Below are 17,979 nucleotides of genomic sequence, written 5' to 3'. Positions count from 1 at the left end.
ACCAGAGCACACACATACCAATCACACTACCTCTCTCACCAGCTGCCTAATTTAGGGTTGATGGATGGAGCTCCTAATGAAGTCATTCTCTGTTTACAACCCTTTTTACTAGTGGGGTCTGGATGAACCTTTGATGGCGACCTCACACTTGCACCATGTTTTATATACGGGGCAGAAAATAGAGCCCAGGTTGGAGTACAGATTTGCAGATGTTTAAGGAGAGACTATTAAGGAAAGTTATTTAGCATACCCAGGTGTCTCAGAAACCTAGAAGGCAAATGAAAAATTAAATTGACATTAGCGCAAATATGAGTGACCATCCTTAAAGAAAAGCCCAGAATGGGGGATGTAAAAAGAAGGAGGCAGGGGGTAGAAATAGTGAATGAAAATAAGAATAAAGGAAAAAGTGAGAAAGAAAGCAAGAGAGAGACAGAGCGAGGATAGAGGAGGGGCTACGAGGGGAATATGGGGAGGGGAGAGATAAATAAAGGGCCGTGCAGTCACCTCCCCCTTGCTCCTGTGGAGCTGAGTTGCATGACCCCAAAAAGCTTTGTGAGTTTCACTGAATAGAGAGAGAGAGAGAGAGAGAGAGAGAGAGAGAGAGAGAGAGAGAGACGAGGAGAGGGAGGGAGGAAAAGGCTCTTAGATAAGAAAGTGAGACAGAAGAGGATGAAAGAAGAGACGGAGGGAGAGAGAAGCCGCAGCAGTTGATCTGATCTCTCTTAGGCGTGTCATGGATTTGTGGAGCAGTGTTGTAGAAGTGAATGGACTGCTCTGGAATTCTGTACCTGGTCCAGTGGAATAATCAGGAATATTGTCAGTCCAGTGGAATAGTCTGGAACTGCAGGCCTGGAGCTGTCAGCGTGATCTCATGATGCCTTCTGTTTCTCTAAGTATGCCACCGGCGATGGCTGGGCGCTCTCGGACATGGGTCTGCCTTTCCTGCATGTTTTGGGTAAGCCATATGATGTTGTTACTGTGATAATCTCCAGAGACAGAAATCAAGGAGTACACGTGTGGCATGCAACTCAGTTACTTGCTTGAATGAGGTGATGCTGAAAGTGCTGCAAGCTTGAAAGAAAATGTGTAGCACTGGCATTTTTGGCTTTGGCTGCCCTTTAATTCATGCATTATAATTTTAAAATAAATCTCTCTTGTAGTGACTTTGCTAACATATTTGACTGTTTTGGAAGGTCTCTTTTTTCTCTGATCAGTTACTATGGCTAGATGGGGCATGGCAGTCTTGCCTGACCTCTGCTCTTTTAATTAGTACTCCTCTTTTGAGAATAGACTACAGAAGAAACTAAAATCCCACCAAAGCCTTGTGTCCAGCCATTGACTGACTGGAGGGGGAAGTTGAGCATCTTTAGCTTCCCTATGGGTGTAAGAATAAGGAGGTAGGCCTGCTCCTTTGAGTTGTGCAGGATCCTACCAAGCAGGATGAGCTAAGCGGCTGTAGAGATAATCACAGAGAAACAAGCAGATGTGCAGATGTAGAAAACAGGTAAATGAAAAAGCTGTGATTGATGGACTTTCAGGGTTAAGAAGGAAATTCCTTCTAGGGCTGAAGACTAAATCTGGCAAGTGTTTTTTTTTTTTGGATTGCTTGTTAAAGAAATATGTAATTTGTGATAACGTAAGCCCTCTATTCTTAAAAAGTATATATTGATAATATATTGATTGGAGTTTATGGTATTCGATATATAAAAAAATGAAGAACGACCTTCCTCAAAACCTACTGAATTATAAATGAGCCATCTGAGCAAGGTGAGAATATGAGGACAAATATGTCCGCTGGTCACTAATCTCACTAAAATTAGGAAGGTTAGAAGAGCACACAGGTAAAAGAAAATGGCGATAACGTATTTTACTAGCACATAAGAGGAAGAGTAGCCAGAAGACAAGTGACAAATCAGAGGATAGGTTGTCATTGCCAGCTGGTTGGTCTGTACCATGAGTCTAAATGGAGACTCAAGAGACATTGTGTTACCTAAAGATAGGCTTTTTAGCCACTCATCCAAACACATATTGAACCTTTGCCAAAAATGTCAAGGAACTTAATGGAATGATCAATGTCCATTAACCCATGCTAATTTGATATTGAGCATACATGAAGCCCGGAAGGTCAATCCACTTCTGCACTTTGGCTTTGGTCTCCAAAATGGGGCTCAGCTACCAAGGCCACATGGAAGGGTCGCACTGTGGTTATCCCGGGGGGTTTTGGATTTCTTTTGTGAAGTAATGGGTCTTTTGTTCAGAAAGTGAGAAGCAATCAATCATCATGCAGATCACTGGAAATTAGTGCTTGCTAATAAATAAGGAAGAAGCAGGGGATAATACTATATGGATTTAATGGGCAGTAAATGATCCTATTTTCAGCAGTTGTACAACCTTTGTCGTTATATGACAGACTAATTGTGTTCTAAGCCTTTGAAGTTTTTGCATGATTTCCTGCCTTTTTTCACTCATCAGCATACTGATGCATCAGCGTACTGATACATTTTGTCCACTCTTCTCTTAAAGCAGGACCGTACGGTTTGTCTTACTGTTTCTGTGGGTACAGTAAGTACCTTTGCGTACACTGATATAGCCTCCATGTCTATGCCAGCATCTGCAAGTATGAGATCTCTGTGAGTGATCTGTTACACCGGTTTGCAGTGAAAAGTGAAACTCAGGGTGACATTTTGGAGGCAGTCTGGGACAACATGAAAGGCAACATGTGATTTATGATGTCTTGTACCCACAGTCACACTACTGCATGCTTCACTGACCATCATAGCTTTCCTGCTCCCCAATACTTGAGCTGCAGTCTAATGATCCTAATCAGCCATCGTTTTTCATCTTTTGACATTCTTTTCCTTATATTTCACTTCCTACCCCCTTTTTTTCCCCTCATCACTCTCAAAATCATTCCCTCACTCCCACTCCCACTTTTCTTAAAATCTTTGTCTCGCTATTGTGCCAGCATTTCTTTTTCTAAGGTCGAGTCCTGTTTATGTGTCTGGCTCCTTAAAGGTATCTTTGTCCTTTCAAATCTATATAACATATGCTTTTGATTTTGGCAGAATGCTCTGTGCATCTCTCTCTCTCTCTCTCTCTCTCTCTCTCTCTCTCTGTTGCTTGATGTAGTGTCTCCTGATGCAAGCAAGTGTCTGGGAATGTGAACATTTGTCTAGGGTGTCTCACTCAGAGTGCAAGACAAGTGAACACCACCTCTATCTCCGGAGCAGATAGGAAACTCATGTTTGATGACTGAGGACCAGAATCAATTCACAGGCTACTAAATCCATTTGATAAGTTAGTTCCTGCTACTCATCAGAAGTTTGTTAAAATCTTGGAAGAGACCCTGGGAGCTAAAACAGGATGTTTAGATGCACACCATATGGTGCTTCTCAGTTTTGAACCTATGGTGATTGTTCTTCTCTCTCTCTCTCTCTTTCTCTCTATCTCTCTCTCTCTCTCTCTCTCTCTCTCTCTCTCTTTCTCTCTCGCTGTCTTGATGCCAGTTCAGAAATGGAACCAAAAGATAACAAGTTTTGCAACAAGCACTATTTGAATAGAGTCATCCCATGCACATACCCAAATATAATGTTGTCTGCTTGTTCAGACAGCAGCAGGAGAGATCTTGAACTATGTATTCTAGAATTTTTCCAACCAGATTTCTTCAACCTTTGTCCAGTTGAAAATAAATTCTATAATGCATATTCCAGCATTGAATTTGTATTCCTTGATTAATTTGATGAGAAGTTTAGAATTTTATTTCAGAATGGGCATTATACACAGTAGATTATATTCCTTTGGCTGAAGGAATAGAAGAATCTAGAATTCCAGATTAGAGACATTCTATTTCAAAAGAGAGTTGCCTGGTTGACTGTATATTGCAGATACCTATTGTGATTCTATACTTATATTAAAATGAATATACTGCAGTGTCAGAGAGATACCGGTACCTGATGTCTAGATTCCAAATATTCACAGCATTTCACAGGAAACTGACCACTCTAGACCTGGTTCAGAAAATGAAAGAGGTGCCGAAAGCTGGTTGTAATTAAGTTTGGAAACGGCTTGATACCCAGGCCCCAAGTGAGACCTCCTATGTGGTATTTTCTAAGAAGGAGGCCCCCCTATAAGAGTATCACTCTTTGTTCTTGTGGTGCACACCGATACGGTCCACTGTGCAACTTTGCACTAAGACATGTATGCTTGTACACGTGGCTTTTCAGGAAGACACTATAATGTAATGTTTCGTTTGGTACATGGCCCTTGTGCTTTCATTTTTATCACAGTGTCATGTTTTTTTTTCAGACATAGTTTCATTATCAGTGATTTTTAACCCCTTACATAGATATGTTGAATTTGTGCTATTATACTGTTATACTGTGTTACTACATGAATCAGAAAAGTTAGAACAATTTAGCCATTTTTAGGCAAATTGCATGTAGGCATTTGGTCAAACCTAGTCAAATGATCAATATTGGTAGTTACAATCTGCCTCGGAGAGTGTAATCACCATCCTGCTGATGTCTATGTGACATCACATTCTGACACCACTAGATCAATAATGTGATTATGTTCAATTCTGCGAAAAAAAATTATCCTGTAATAAAGGTCCAGCAAAGATGCTCTGTTCCTAGTAACAGACCCACTACCCTCATTTCCTGTCTAAATTAGAAACAGCTGCTTAGCTTGAATTTCATTCTTGTTTATTTACACTCTTACCTCAGTCACAGAATAGCACCTTTGTGGGTGAGTTTATTTAGACATGTGCAGCAGTTTCTACTTTGACTAACAAAATAATTTATTCCTTTTGTAAGAATATTTAAATATTTATTTCATTATATTTCATTATTCGGTCAGTGATAGCATAGCTGGATGATGTAAGGGTAGCAGTGATAAGCCCTCTTGATGTTTCAAGAAATAAAATCTGTTAAGTAGTTCAAAAATAAATGAGAACATTTCCATAAAAGAAATTAAGACATAGACTTAGACGAACAAGCAAAATGACTCAGAATGGTATGAGCTATAGACTGGGGTTGATTTCTGTGTGACCATCACTGTATCATTGACAGTTGTGTCAAGTGTCAAATGATTGCACTTAGTCACTTAGTCAAATGCCTAAATCCCTAAATTTCATGTAAACTGGACTCATTTATATAAGCCTGCTTTACTGACATGTACAGTTGTGTTCAAAAATTTGCACACCCTGAAAGAAATTGTAAAACATTGTTATTTATTTGAAATTTATCTTAATGCAAAAGATTACTCGCATTACTCACAGAAGAATTGTTTGTAACGCAAAGAAAAACCCAGAAACAACTATAAGAGAAATACAGACTGCTCTGTAAAAAAGTGGTGGTGTTGTTTCAAGGAGCACAATAAGGAGGTACCTTGAGCACAAATGACCTGCATGGACGAGTTGCCAGGAGAACGCCAATCCCACAAAAAGGCCTGCCTTTAGTATACCAGAGGACACCTAGACAAGTCTCACTGCTTCTGGAGCAGAGTCATTTGGAGTGATGAGACCAAATGTAAACTTTATAGTCACAACCATAAACGCTATGTTTGGAGAGGAGTCAACAAGGCCTACGGTGAAAAGTACACCATTCCCACTGTAAAGCATGGTGGTGGATGTTTTGGGGCTGTGTGATCTCCAGTGGCACAGGGAAGTTGGCAAGAGGAATTCTACAGAAAGCTGTGCAAAGCACAAATCAAGGTTGACCCTAAAATGGCTACAGCAGAAAAAGCTGAAGGTTCTGGAGTCACCATTACAGTGTCCTGACCTCAATATCACTGAGCCACTTTGGAGAGGTCTCAAACCTGCAAATTGTGCAAGACAACCAAAAAATGTAAATTTTGCCAAGAATAATGGGCAGCTATCGATGTGTCTTATCTAAAATGTCTTATAAGTGCAAGCTTGTTTTTTGTATCTGTTATAAACCCTGGGTCTAAACCAAAGTAAGCACTTGTGTTGCTTTAATGTTTCTTTATTAAGACTTTGTACCCACATGCTGGTGTGATTCGAGCAATTTAGAGTCATTGTGAATGTAAAAATGTCTGTCCCAAATATTAGACCTATAAGGTGATATTTCTTTCCACAAGCCATTTTAACACTAGAAATAGTGAATCAGAGCTCTGAATGGCTTTGGTAAACATACTTTCTAATTGAGGCTGAAAAACATGCACCTCAGCCAAGATTTAGGAGTCTGTCACGGTAACATATGTATCTCAACTTTCATGAACTTCCTTACAAGGTGATGATTAAAGCCCTGGATACATTTCTTCTAATCCATTTATGTGCCATGAAATACCATTATTATAGCGTAATTCATTTGGAAGTCTTCTCTAGATCTAACCGTAACATTTTTATCTTGTGAAATACTGCTACAATATAGTTTTCTTTTTCTTTCTTTTTTTTTGTGCCACAAGGCTGCTTTTGCAAGGTGTGCAATTACACTGTAGAGCAGGTATATATGTGTATGTCATTATAACATCCTTAATGTAATATATAACACAAGCTTTGTTTTTTGTTTAGTATACAGATTGATATGTTCTGTTATTGATTTAAAAATTCTTTTAATTTTTCTCTTCAAAATGAATAAAATATGGCAGAACGAATGAATGTCAGGAAGGATAGTTAGCAATGGCATATTTAGTTGGTAGAAACAAAGAAAATATATATTGCTATGGTCAGGATTTTTGACTAGAGTTGTAAAGCTGTATCCTAGATTTGGTTTCAGTTTGAGGATGTGTATGGATCTCAGACCCTAGAGAGATAGGCATACCAGCCAAATCTCATACATTAAGGCTACTGATGGTCTAGGATCGGGGCAGGATTAATTTCTTCATAGGAATCAGGTCCCTTTGAAACCAAAGGCATCTGAGATTTGCATGGGATTAAGGGATGTTGCAGTAAGAGAGAAATAGCATGAGTTTGGAATGGAATTGTTTTTTTTTTTTACTAAATGAAAAACAGATGAGCTTGGTAGATGGAGAGGTTACATTCCAATCCTTCCTCTGTTAGTAGTGGGCAAATGAAATTATCATGGACCGAGAGGCATTCCCACTAACCCTTTAAGTTTGAATTGTAAACTGGCTGGGCTGACCAACCTAACTCAGCTATAGAGGCCCATTCTTAGGAAAGTCTGGAAGCCATAAGGATTCAACTTTGTAAAATAATTGTTTGTAAAAATAACCTTGAGCTATAAAATTGAAATAATGAATCTGTTAGTGCTTGTGATTGTGCCAGACATTACTTATGTCAAATACACCTACTGTAACGTGGGAATTTCTTTAATGATGCATTCTGTCTGGGAAACTGGCCTAATGTAATTTTTAGGGAATTAAACATTCTACCAAAACATTCTCGTGTTTTGTGTAGGTGTGATGTTTTATAATTTTCAACCTTGCCCTGTGCCAAAATCTACAGTACCTACTTGATGACATTCTCCTATAAATGTGCCTAAATTAGTGAGAAGGCCATACTTTAAAGTTAGTCCTTCTAATCTTGCCAAAAGCAGCCATCCTCAATGTGGGACATGGACTTAGAGGAACTTTATTGAGGGGACTTTTAAAAGAAAGGATTTGTATCTGTGCTGCTGCTCCAGTGTGATATGATAGAGTGAGCTCTTTGTGCAGTGAAGGATTTAGTGTGTAGGATACTTTGCTGAACTTGAGTGATGGACATTTTGGAATAAAGTGGTTAGTGGTTTTCACACAGATTTCACACACAAATTTCACACTCGCACACACACACACACACACACACACACACACAAAAACACACACACTTAAGAGCAGATACAAATGGTCACAGCAGGTTGCCTAATTGCCTCAGAGAGTTAGACTTAAAAATGCAAGCGAGTGTGCATTCGTTGTAATTCTTTAGGATTTAAAACTCTTTTAATGGGGAAATAAATTATTTTCAATCAGAAGATTATTTGTAATTTGTATTTCTACATTATTTATAGTCACACTATTGTTGGATCTAACAATACTGTGCTGCATCTCATTCATATGACTCTGCTAAACTGCTGAACTTTACATGCCCTTGCTTAGACCTCATCACCTCATGATATACACATTCGTATTTTCACACGTTTTCATTTTCACAATTGCTAAGATGCAGGAGGATTTGAGGTTCATGGCGTGGATAATTATGTCTTTGAGGGTCTCTATAATCTGTTGTGGGATTTTTTGGGCTGGGGGTTGGGCTGTGGTGATGATACAGGATTTATGGCACATGGGACTTGGCTAATGAAGCAGTATTGTGGAGATTTGTAACTGGTAGGTGGACATGAATTGTGAAGCTTTAGGGTGATGTAGAAAGATTTTGGGGACTTGTGACAGGGGTAATGAAAAAGGGTTTTGGGGATAAATAGGGTGAGTAATAGGAATAGGGTTGGTGTGGATTTGGGGATGGGTGATGGAGCAAGACGGGTGGTGTAGGGGCTGTGTAATAGCATAGATTGGTGGGAATTTTGAACTATGGTGGTTAGTTCGAACGTGAAATAACACTATGGGGTATTTGATCTGGAATGATTGAAAAGGACAATAGTGCTTTAGTATTTGGGTGATGGATCAGGGGGCTTTGTGGGCTGGTGTCAAAGAAAAGGTTTGATGGAATTTGGTATAGGGAGTGAGAGGGAAGGCCTTTTGGATTTGAGGATGGAGTGAGAGGAAAGGTTTGAGGATTTGGGGCTGGAGTAGATGAGAAGACTTGAGGATTCAGGGTTGGAGTGAGAGGAGAAAGGCTGTTGAGGTTTGGCAATTGAGTGACAGGGAAGGCCTGTAGAGATTTGGGAATGGAGGGATAGGGAAGGTTTACAGATTTGGGGATGGAGTGAGAGGTAAGGCCTGTGGGGATTTGGAGCAGGAGTGAGAGGAATATTTCAAGGATTTGTGGCTTGGATGAGGGGAAGGACTGTGGGATTTGGGGCTGGAGTGAGAGGAAAGGGCTTAGGGGATTTTGTGGATGGAGTGAGAGGGAAATTTTGAGGATTTGGAGCTAAAGTGAGAGGGATGGCATGTGGGAATTTGGGACTTGGGTGAGAGGAATGGCTTGTGGGATTTTTGGGCTGAAGAGAGAGAGAAAGAGAATGTTTTAGGATTTAGTGCAGGAGTGGGAGGAAAGGTTTATGGGTTTTTGGCTGTGGTGATTAGTAAGGTGATAAAAAAATACACTATGGGCTAAGGAGCTTCTGGACTGGGCTGATATAGCAGTGGTCAACGAAATGTCTACACAAAGAAACATTTATCATAATAAATTGGGTGCGTCGCATTGGTGGCCTCATTGCCAATAATCTAAAGCCAGCACTGAGGTCCTGGGCTGCAGGCTAGGTGAAGATTAGATTCAGATGAAGGGTGTGCTATTTGTATTAGCTGCCTTCCTCTGCTTTTGTTTGAAATGCTGAATGCATGTTAAATGTTTGACAGGGGTCAAGTGCTATTCTGAGGAGCAAAAGGTGCTTGCATTGTCTGCTTATAGAGAGGAAGTGCTTGCTAAGAAATTCTGTACATAATTGTTTTTTTCTGTGTTCCTACATATACATTACTGTGTATACATTACTGTGTACATAAGGTTTTGCAGTGTTACAGTCTCTCTGTTACAAAGGTAAGATTGCTTATGCCTGGGTCTTTGAGACACAACATATGTCTCTGATTTACTAGCAACTTCCTAATGCAGCCTAAAAGGAGTGCTGAGTCAGAGCCCTATCAGAATAAAAGTACACACACAAACGTCCTTGGCATTCTCAATATTTTTAATTGTATTTATGATGCTATTCCTCATATTATTTTCTTTGGAATTGTGTTAATTACTGGAACATTTGAACAGTGCCAAGTAGCATGGGTAGATTTTTTTAATCAATAGTGGAATTTCATTTATTTCTTCCTCAAATCAATTGATTATCACCCCCTCGGTGCTCCTCTAACAACCGTTACCCAAATCCAAGGATCTAATTTCAGAGACTTTATGTGGGGCCTTCCTTCATAGCAGAGAGGGAGAGAGAGAGAGAGAGAGAAAAAAGAAAGAGTAGAGAGTACAAAACGGTGGGAGAAACAGCAGGAGAAAAGAGGTCAGACATCTTCAGTGTGTCCGAGTGGATGTAGGGTCAGAGATGGTGGAAGGAGAAAGACGATGGGGTCAGAGGTCAGGTACCCCTGCTGGGTAATGTTTTGTGGGTGGAAGAATAGTAGCGTTGTGAAAGAAAACAGAACGGTTGCAGGGGGGTTGTTTTCTGAGAGACTTCAGGCACTGAGGTGCAGGGAGTGGGAGGTCATTTGCTGAGTGTGAGAGTATTTAAATCATCTACACACTGCAAGAATTCTGATAGGTTAAGCACTGCTTTCCTTTCTATTGGCAGCACCAATGATGAACCTCCAGTTTCAACAGATGGGTGAGACAAGAAGGTCATATTACCAGATTCTGCCAATATGGAGCAACATGTGTACCATGTGGACATCATGCAAGTGTAGACAGAAAAAGACACTCCGCTGTTTTACCATTTATAAAGCACATGTTAAAAAAAAATCTTGACAAATTTGAACAAATTATTTGAAACTAAACAGCTTAACAAATACCCAGAAAATGATAAATTCAAACCAGGTTATATAACAACCTTCATGGATAATTACTTGTGTTCCTTCTATAAAAGCACTTAAATGTGTGTGTTTCTGAGACACAATAACCTTTTACAGGCTGTGAATGGCTCTTCTATATCAACTTTCCACCATTTAGTGGGTGTTTGCCTGTGGGTGGTACGTTTACAAGAGCAGACGACTGTATTTGAGTGAGTGAGGTAAATAGAGAGGAATGATCTTCAGGATGTGTGCATGTTTAGTTGTATATAGTGCGTGCATGTCTACATTTGGGGTTCAAGATTTACGAGGTATTTTGGCAAGTGCAATTGTGGGAGGTAACAAAATGTGTATGGTTAAGTGTATCAAGTGCTTCCCCTTCTGAGAAAGAACTCGCCTTTCCAAAAGCAAGATGGAAGGAAAGTGATCAAAACCTCATACTACATATGGCCAGAACAAAGTACAATACAATGTGTCATTTATTTAATTAATATTTTTTTAATGGCATATCATCTGAAAATTGCTATGATATTAGAGGAATATAACATCCCTGTCATGTTTAATTTTTTACATAGTACATACTTTTTTTTTAAATCTACATTTTATTTAAATTTACACTACATTTTTGCATAGTTCATGCTTTTTTAAATCCTGTGCTGTTTTGCTGACCTTTTTGTGCTAACAAACTTTCTTTCTTAGCAAATCTTTGACATCCCCTAGCCTATGTGTAATCTTTACAGTGTTTGGTGGTTGATTGCATCTGGTTGCATCTTGCGAAATGTTAACATATTAGTCCAGGTCTCTTTTATCTAGGGGCCTTGAGTAGTTAGTTACGCTCTCCCTCTACAGTAATAATAGTATATATTGTGTTTCCTTAAAATTTCCTTCAGGTATTGCAATGATATTTAGAACATGTGTAAAATAAGGCCTTCAGTTTGGTGGGTTTCTAAAAATATCTAAACTGCATTATAAGTTTATTGAGCAATCTTTTTAGGATTACTCCGATAGTCTTTTTTTCGCCATGCTTTTTCTTTCTAATGAGTCATCACTGCTTATTAAATGGAACACAGTGACAGTTTTCTCTGATTTATTAACCTGTTGATAAGCAATGTATTTGAATGTGTTAGTTTGTACACATGTTCCAAATTCTCAGACCTGTACACAACTCTCCAAGTATTTCTCCTCAGTATGAGATCTCATAGTCCTCTCCTCTCCACATCATATCCCTCACTAAATGCACGCACTGTCCTTGGCTTAGGGCCCAGCTTGTCTGAATGCAAGGGCTGGGTGGATGGAGTAAAAGTGTGCAGCCTTCATTGTGAGCCTATATATGTGTGTGTGTGAGTGTGTGTGTGTATGTATGTGTGTGTGTGTGTTGGGGGGTGTAGGACTGAGAGACTAGTGTGTGAGGTTTTCATTAGCGAAATGGGAGGGGAGTAGGGAAGCATGTGCACAGGGGACATATGTTTGCCTCACTGCAATCGCACTTAGACACATAAGATGGATATATGTTGTTGTTCCCGGATGTGTCTCCTTGTCCTTTTTCACTTCCAGGAGAATAACACTTGCATTAAATCAAAGAATGTATCAGATTGTTTGAGGTCAGAACAAATAATCAAATGGCCTGCCATTGTGCTCTGGCTTTTTTTAAATTAGTCACATACATACTGCTGTCTGGAATCACTGTTACCTTATGATAACAGCATTTTAGATCCAGCACCATTTGGTAGGTGACACGATGCAGCATCTATGTTGTAAGTGATTGGAAACACACTATCTGATTCATAATGGAGGTGAGTGTGTTGTGACAGGTTTATCTCTGATCCTGCAGTGTGACATTTCAACCAGCTTGAAATCATATCAAGAGTGTAGGATGGTGGCTGGCTTGATCTTGACATTTGACTAATCAGATGTTCTCCAGACATCCAGACACTAGTGTCCAGATTAAAGTAGTAATTTAACTTTTTTAAACTCTGTGTCTGTGTGTTTTCTTCCCACTTCCCAAAAATATTCCAGTCATTGGATTGGCTTTGCAAAATTGCTTCTAATTCTAAAAGGATAAAGCTAAAGATAAATGAATGGTCTCTCTAATGTTGAACTTGACAACTGAACTTACAGTTGCCGATCATGAACATGCAGGCATTAGCAGTCATACAATATCACTGGTACCCGAAACTCTTACTGCTAAAATGGAAATTTGACTGCCAGCTATAGCATTTTGTGTTACTGATGTTGGCAGACAAGAAATATGTGGAATGGACAAGTGGATGTTTATATGTGGAACTGTGAGTTAGAACTTAAAGGTCTTTGGACTCCTGAAACTTCATGCAAATTGAATTTGTGTGGAGTCATTTCTAGACAGACATAGAATCTTATGTAGAGTCTTCTTACATATTGTAGGCTGTGGTAGTGTTTGCTCTGAAAAAACTTTAAGACATTACCAGTACACCTTTAATGATAATGAGCTTTGTGTCATTCCAAGGATGCACACTTACCAGGAAAGTTCTTCTTCTTCTATTTCGACTTTTCTTCAGTTGACAGGATCTTTTCTGGTAAATTATTGTCTACTGTTTACGTAAGAATTGTATTATGTATCATCCCAACAGACTGCAGTGTTTTGTTTTTTTTGGGGGGGGATTTTAGTTGTGGGTTTACATGGTTGGATCTGACCAGACACTTGTCCCTCTCCAGCAACTTCAGATTTTTACTGGGGTGAGGGGATGCTTTGTGTGGATGGTGGAACTGAATGGGTCTATTCCAGCACTATTCCCAGAGACTTAGTGTCCTACTGTGGGGCTGTGTGTATGGTGTATACATTCTGCTGGGTCACAAGGGCTGCTAAGAGCACTATTTTGGGGGCTTGGCTTATGTGGAAGCTGTAGGGTCCTTAAAATGGCTGGCAGTGCTCTGAAATAAATCGAGCATTGAAGCACTTCCACATGAAGTTGTACAGCAGGGGTTAGCCAAGTTACAAGTTCAGCCTTAAGCTGCGTTATTCTACAGTAACATCCAAACGGGAAAAATGCCTGCATTGTCTTAGTTACTGGAAACAATTAAATGTGACTGCCAACTGCACTATTATCCTTATATGATATGTATTTATGAGGATAAATGAAAATTTCACTATCTAAGAACTAATGGAGCATGTTATGTTTGTGTTGTTCTAAAATTATAATTGTTTGGGATTTAGTGAGAATTGCATTGAATTCAATAAGAAATCTTCCATTCTGAGAGAGTTATTTTTTTCTGCCTGTGTTTGTCCTATTTAGTTCAGCCTGTGGTGTTCCTGTGAATGAGGGAACACAAGGTCTGTTTCTTAGGGACCCCCTGTGTTTTAGACAGAATATGCAAGACAAACTAAGAGATATTATTTTCTCCATCTTCACAGCAGATGCACGCAAGAAAATATGTGGAATAAAAATCACATACTGTATATAGTGTTAGGATCCTGCTGCATGTGCTAATAATGGAAGTGAAAAAGTGTTCATCATTATTCTGAAGCTCATGGATTAAAAGTTAGAGAGTACACTGAATCTCATATTTCTGCATGACTGGAATAATCTTAGTCTTTGAAGATGAGTATTCCATGCCAACTGTGTAAACTGTCCCTGTAGGTGGTTCTGGGGCGGCTTTACAGACTGTCGTGCATGTCACCATGTAAATAGATGAAATGTGTTCCAGACTTGGCCTCAAAGTGGGGAATTCACCTTTGGCTCAACAATTTATGCAACACATGCTTGCCTTTCTGTACGGGACATGCACGAGTTCCCCTTCGATATTTATATTTACACTGAGGTAACCGAATCCCATAATGCATCTTTGTTGTAATCAGACAGAGTATGAAACCTAAACTCGGGTTGGTGTCTGGTGACTGTCTCAATCTGACTGGTTATGAATGTACGGTGGGCTTAGTAAAGACACAGTGGAGGACGAATTGCAGGAGAACTGCCACCTGACACATCAGGTTTTCAGCCAGCAGTTTTAATACAGCACAGGTCTGTGATTACATACTGCACTGATGGTATTTAATTCTTATTTATGCTCCCCTTGTTTCTCCTTTTCCAATAGCAAATGCTCACCCACACATCGACAGGTGACGTGCAGAGATTTATAGAATGTCCAGTAGCGTAATCAGTAAAATTGATGCTGTATCTTCGGCGTTCAGCTCAGCGGAGCTGCATTAATTTCTTTAGGCTATTGATATCAGGCTAATCAGATTAGAGTACTCAGTACTTGGTGAAAGGGAGTCAGTAATGACACAAAGCTGTCAAAGTCACATACAATGCTGTATTCAGGTGAGGAGTAGAGATGACTATCTTTCTCTCTCTTTCTCTCTTTTCTTACTCTGAGTCTTTGGCTAAACAGAGTTGAAACAGATTCCTAGTTGAATGAAATTTGTCAGTTTACATAATCATAATATTCATTCATTCATTAGTGTTCAAGCTTTAATGTTTAACATATAGTTTATTGTACACAAATACTGTATTTACTTCCTTTCTGTCACTGTCAATCATTGTGTTCAGAACTGTGTAAGATTCTTATACTACTTACTATATATTGTTTCTAACACTATGTCATCCTTTAATGACAATAAAGCCTTCTTTGCCTATTAAACACATTCACCCTATAACACTAAAATGTCTCACCTACTTGACTTATTTACAGCATGCAAAACGTATATGAAATAGAATGGAAATATGGATTAGAAATATCCCATCATATTCTATTCTCTAAGAAAAGAGAGTGCACCAATCATTTAAACATTCAACCAGTAAACCAACTAAATAATTAAAAATATTACTGTTAAAATCTCCGTTTATCTGTCAGATTTTTCTAGCTGAAAATGATGATTATTATATTTAATTGCACTGAGCTATAAATAGTTATCTCATAACACTTTCTTGTTCTTCCCGGTTTCAGCTCTTCGGTTATTAATCACCACATTTATCTGTCTCACCTGGGTTTTGATTTTGGGTTTAATTCCACAAAAAACTAGGACAAGGAACTTGGGAAACTAGCAGATATGAAACAGATGCACTGTTATTAAAGACACTAATAAACAACACATACTTGTTTTTTTGTCTCCCTTTTTATGTTCTGACTTTAGAAATAGAGCATGTTTTTCAAAGTAATTAATTTTTTATGTGTAGCTTGTCCTAGATCTGCATCGGTTTGTGCTACTAATGTTGTTGTTCCTTGTTTTATTTTTTCCCTGCAATCTATGTCTCTGGAGTTTGATAGAGTTAGAGCTCTAATATTGACCTCAGTCTGTCTGTTGTTGGAAAATAGTAATGACTTTGTGAGGGGTGTATGTCTGGGTCTGCCAGTGGGTCTTCAGAGTTGAAAGGATTATGTCACAAACTTAATTACATGAACGGTACCACTGGAACTTGGTGCTGGGAGTGCAGTTTTTGTTTGTATGAGGGTACCTGTGGAATGAAGTCATACTCTTGTGAAAACCAGACCCTGAGATTTCCTGCTCAACAAAGCCATGTCTTGGTCTATTAACCTGCAGGTGTACTTACAATGGGCTGTACAGTAATCACACACACACACACACACACACACACACACACACACACACACACACACACACACACACACACACACACACACACACACACATATACAAGAATTAGGTTCTGTTGAAGTGTTTTTGGCCTATATGCGGGCAGACATCTCAGACTTGCTGCATGCTGAGCTGGAGTTTCCACATGCTGTGATGAGCAGATCATTAGCTGCAGTGAAGTGCCAGGTCTCCTTTTAGTATGTCTGAGAAAAACCCTGGCCTTTTCCAAGCTGTGTGCCCAGGCTATCTGTGTCCAACTCAAACATGTTGCAACCTTGTCTAGCATGCCACCTAAAGCCCTTGCCTACAGGAATTATAAGGACATTTAACAAAATTTAACAACACTGCTGCTTTATGTATATTGTCTAATCGGTGATATGACTTTGACAATGATGAGGTGAATGCTGGTTGTGGTGATGATGAGGATTATAATGATGATGGACATCTGGATGTCAGGCAAAGTAATTGCACTCTGATACAGAGCTAGGTCTTCTTTTTGTCAGCCAGTTCTAGAAGTTTCCAATTCACTTCAATTTGCTTTCATAAGTTGCCAGACAGTGTGTGTGTGTGCCCTGCGATGGGTTGGCACTCCGTCCAGGGTGTATCCTGCCTTGATGCCCGATAACGCCTGAGATAGGCACAGGCTCCCCGTGACCCGAGGTAGTTCGGATAAGCGGTAGAAGATGAATGAATGAATGAAGTTGCCAGACACACAATCGTCTATAATGTTCTTTGTCTTTGTGTTACTATGTTCTTTTTGTTTTCTGTGCAAGCCAGCGGTGTAGTTTTAGAGCCTGGGCAGATAATTTATACACAAGGCCAAACTTAAAATGGAAAACATCTGAGCAAATACTCAGAGGAAGTGGTGTCACCATGTCTGAGTCACCATGGACCACAGTCAGGGGAATGAATTGGACACAAATGGGGAAAGTATATTTTTCATTTCCTCAGTGCCTACACTGACCAGAAAACATGACAAATTCAGATAAGACAAAGCAGCTGAGAGAATGTCTCTGTGTATGAGAAACCCCACACACAAAGACCCTTGACAGGAGGTCCTTTCATACAGGCTTGGTATATGGTATCAGATCAAAATCTACATTCATGGCTTACGCATCACATGATGTTTTTCCCCATGTTCTGTTCAAAGTTATCATTTTTTTTTTCCTGGTTGAAGATCTTGTTGATGTGACCACAGATTTATGGTGCAATCATGTTGGAATAACAAAAAAATACAAGATAAAGGCTGAGGTCCCTTTTACGGTCTCCCACGTACGAACGGGGATGGGAAGAAAAAAAAATCCGAAATCTACACGGAACACATATGAAAGCCACCATAAAGTTGGGAATGGGAAACTGTATTTCCTGAGATGGGTGTGTGTCAGTAAGAAAACATGGTGCAATCAGTCGATTAGTAGTGCAGAGGAGCACTATCACATAACGATATTAATCTGGTACCATTTCATCAATTTAGATGTCATTATGTAAACTAATTAGTCATTAAGTCCTCATTGACCAATTACTTAACATAATGACATCTAAATTGATAATATGGTAATGCTGTTATATGATAATGCTCCTCTGTACTACTTTAGCATTTTCAAGGCTTAGCATGCATGACATGCTAATTCTGTCAGAGCTGTCATATGGTATTTAGGTACATTACATGGAAATGACCGACTCTGGATAAATGGGTTCCAGGAATTCTGCTTCAGCCTTGTTGAATGATGAAAGGGAAAGCATTCGTGCCTATTACCCCATGTTGGGTACTTAAACTGGGAGTGATCGTTTCGAAGGGATATTTAAAACAGCTGTTACACATGGACATTTCAAAC

The 17,979-nt window shown here is 39.4% G+C and overlaps 1 protein-coding gene across 9 annotated transcripts in view; it reads left to right on the top strand.

Moving 5' to 3' along the window:
* The window catches only part of tns1b (tensin 1b), a 226,003-nt gene that overhangs the window by 77,902 nt on the left and 130,122 nt on the right, over positions 1 to 17,979 (top strand). The window contains exon 1 of one of the 9 annotated variants that reach the window (XM_060876856.1): positions 670 to 955. The exons of the other annotated variants lie outside the window; for them this stretch is intronic. Coding sequence (XP_060732839.1) covers positions 872 to 955 — 84 coding nt within the window. The 5' untranslated portion in view covers positions 670 to 871. Of the gene's footprint in view, positions 1 to 669; positions 956 to 17,979 lie in introns of those variants that run through there. 9 annotated transcript variants of the gene reach the window in all.

Source organism: Tachysurus vachellii, chromosome 8, assembly GCF_030014155.1.
Source record: "Tachysurus vachellii isolate PV-2020 chromosome 8, HZAU_Pvac_v1, whole genome shotgun sequence".
In the NCBI taxonomy this organism is placed as follows: Eukaryota; Metazoa; Chordata; class Actinopteri; order Siluriformes; family Bagridae; genus Tachysurus; species Tachysurus vachellii.
The sequence above is the reverse complement of the archived record's forward strand: the minus strand, read 5'-3'. Positions and strand labels throughout refer to the sequence as shown.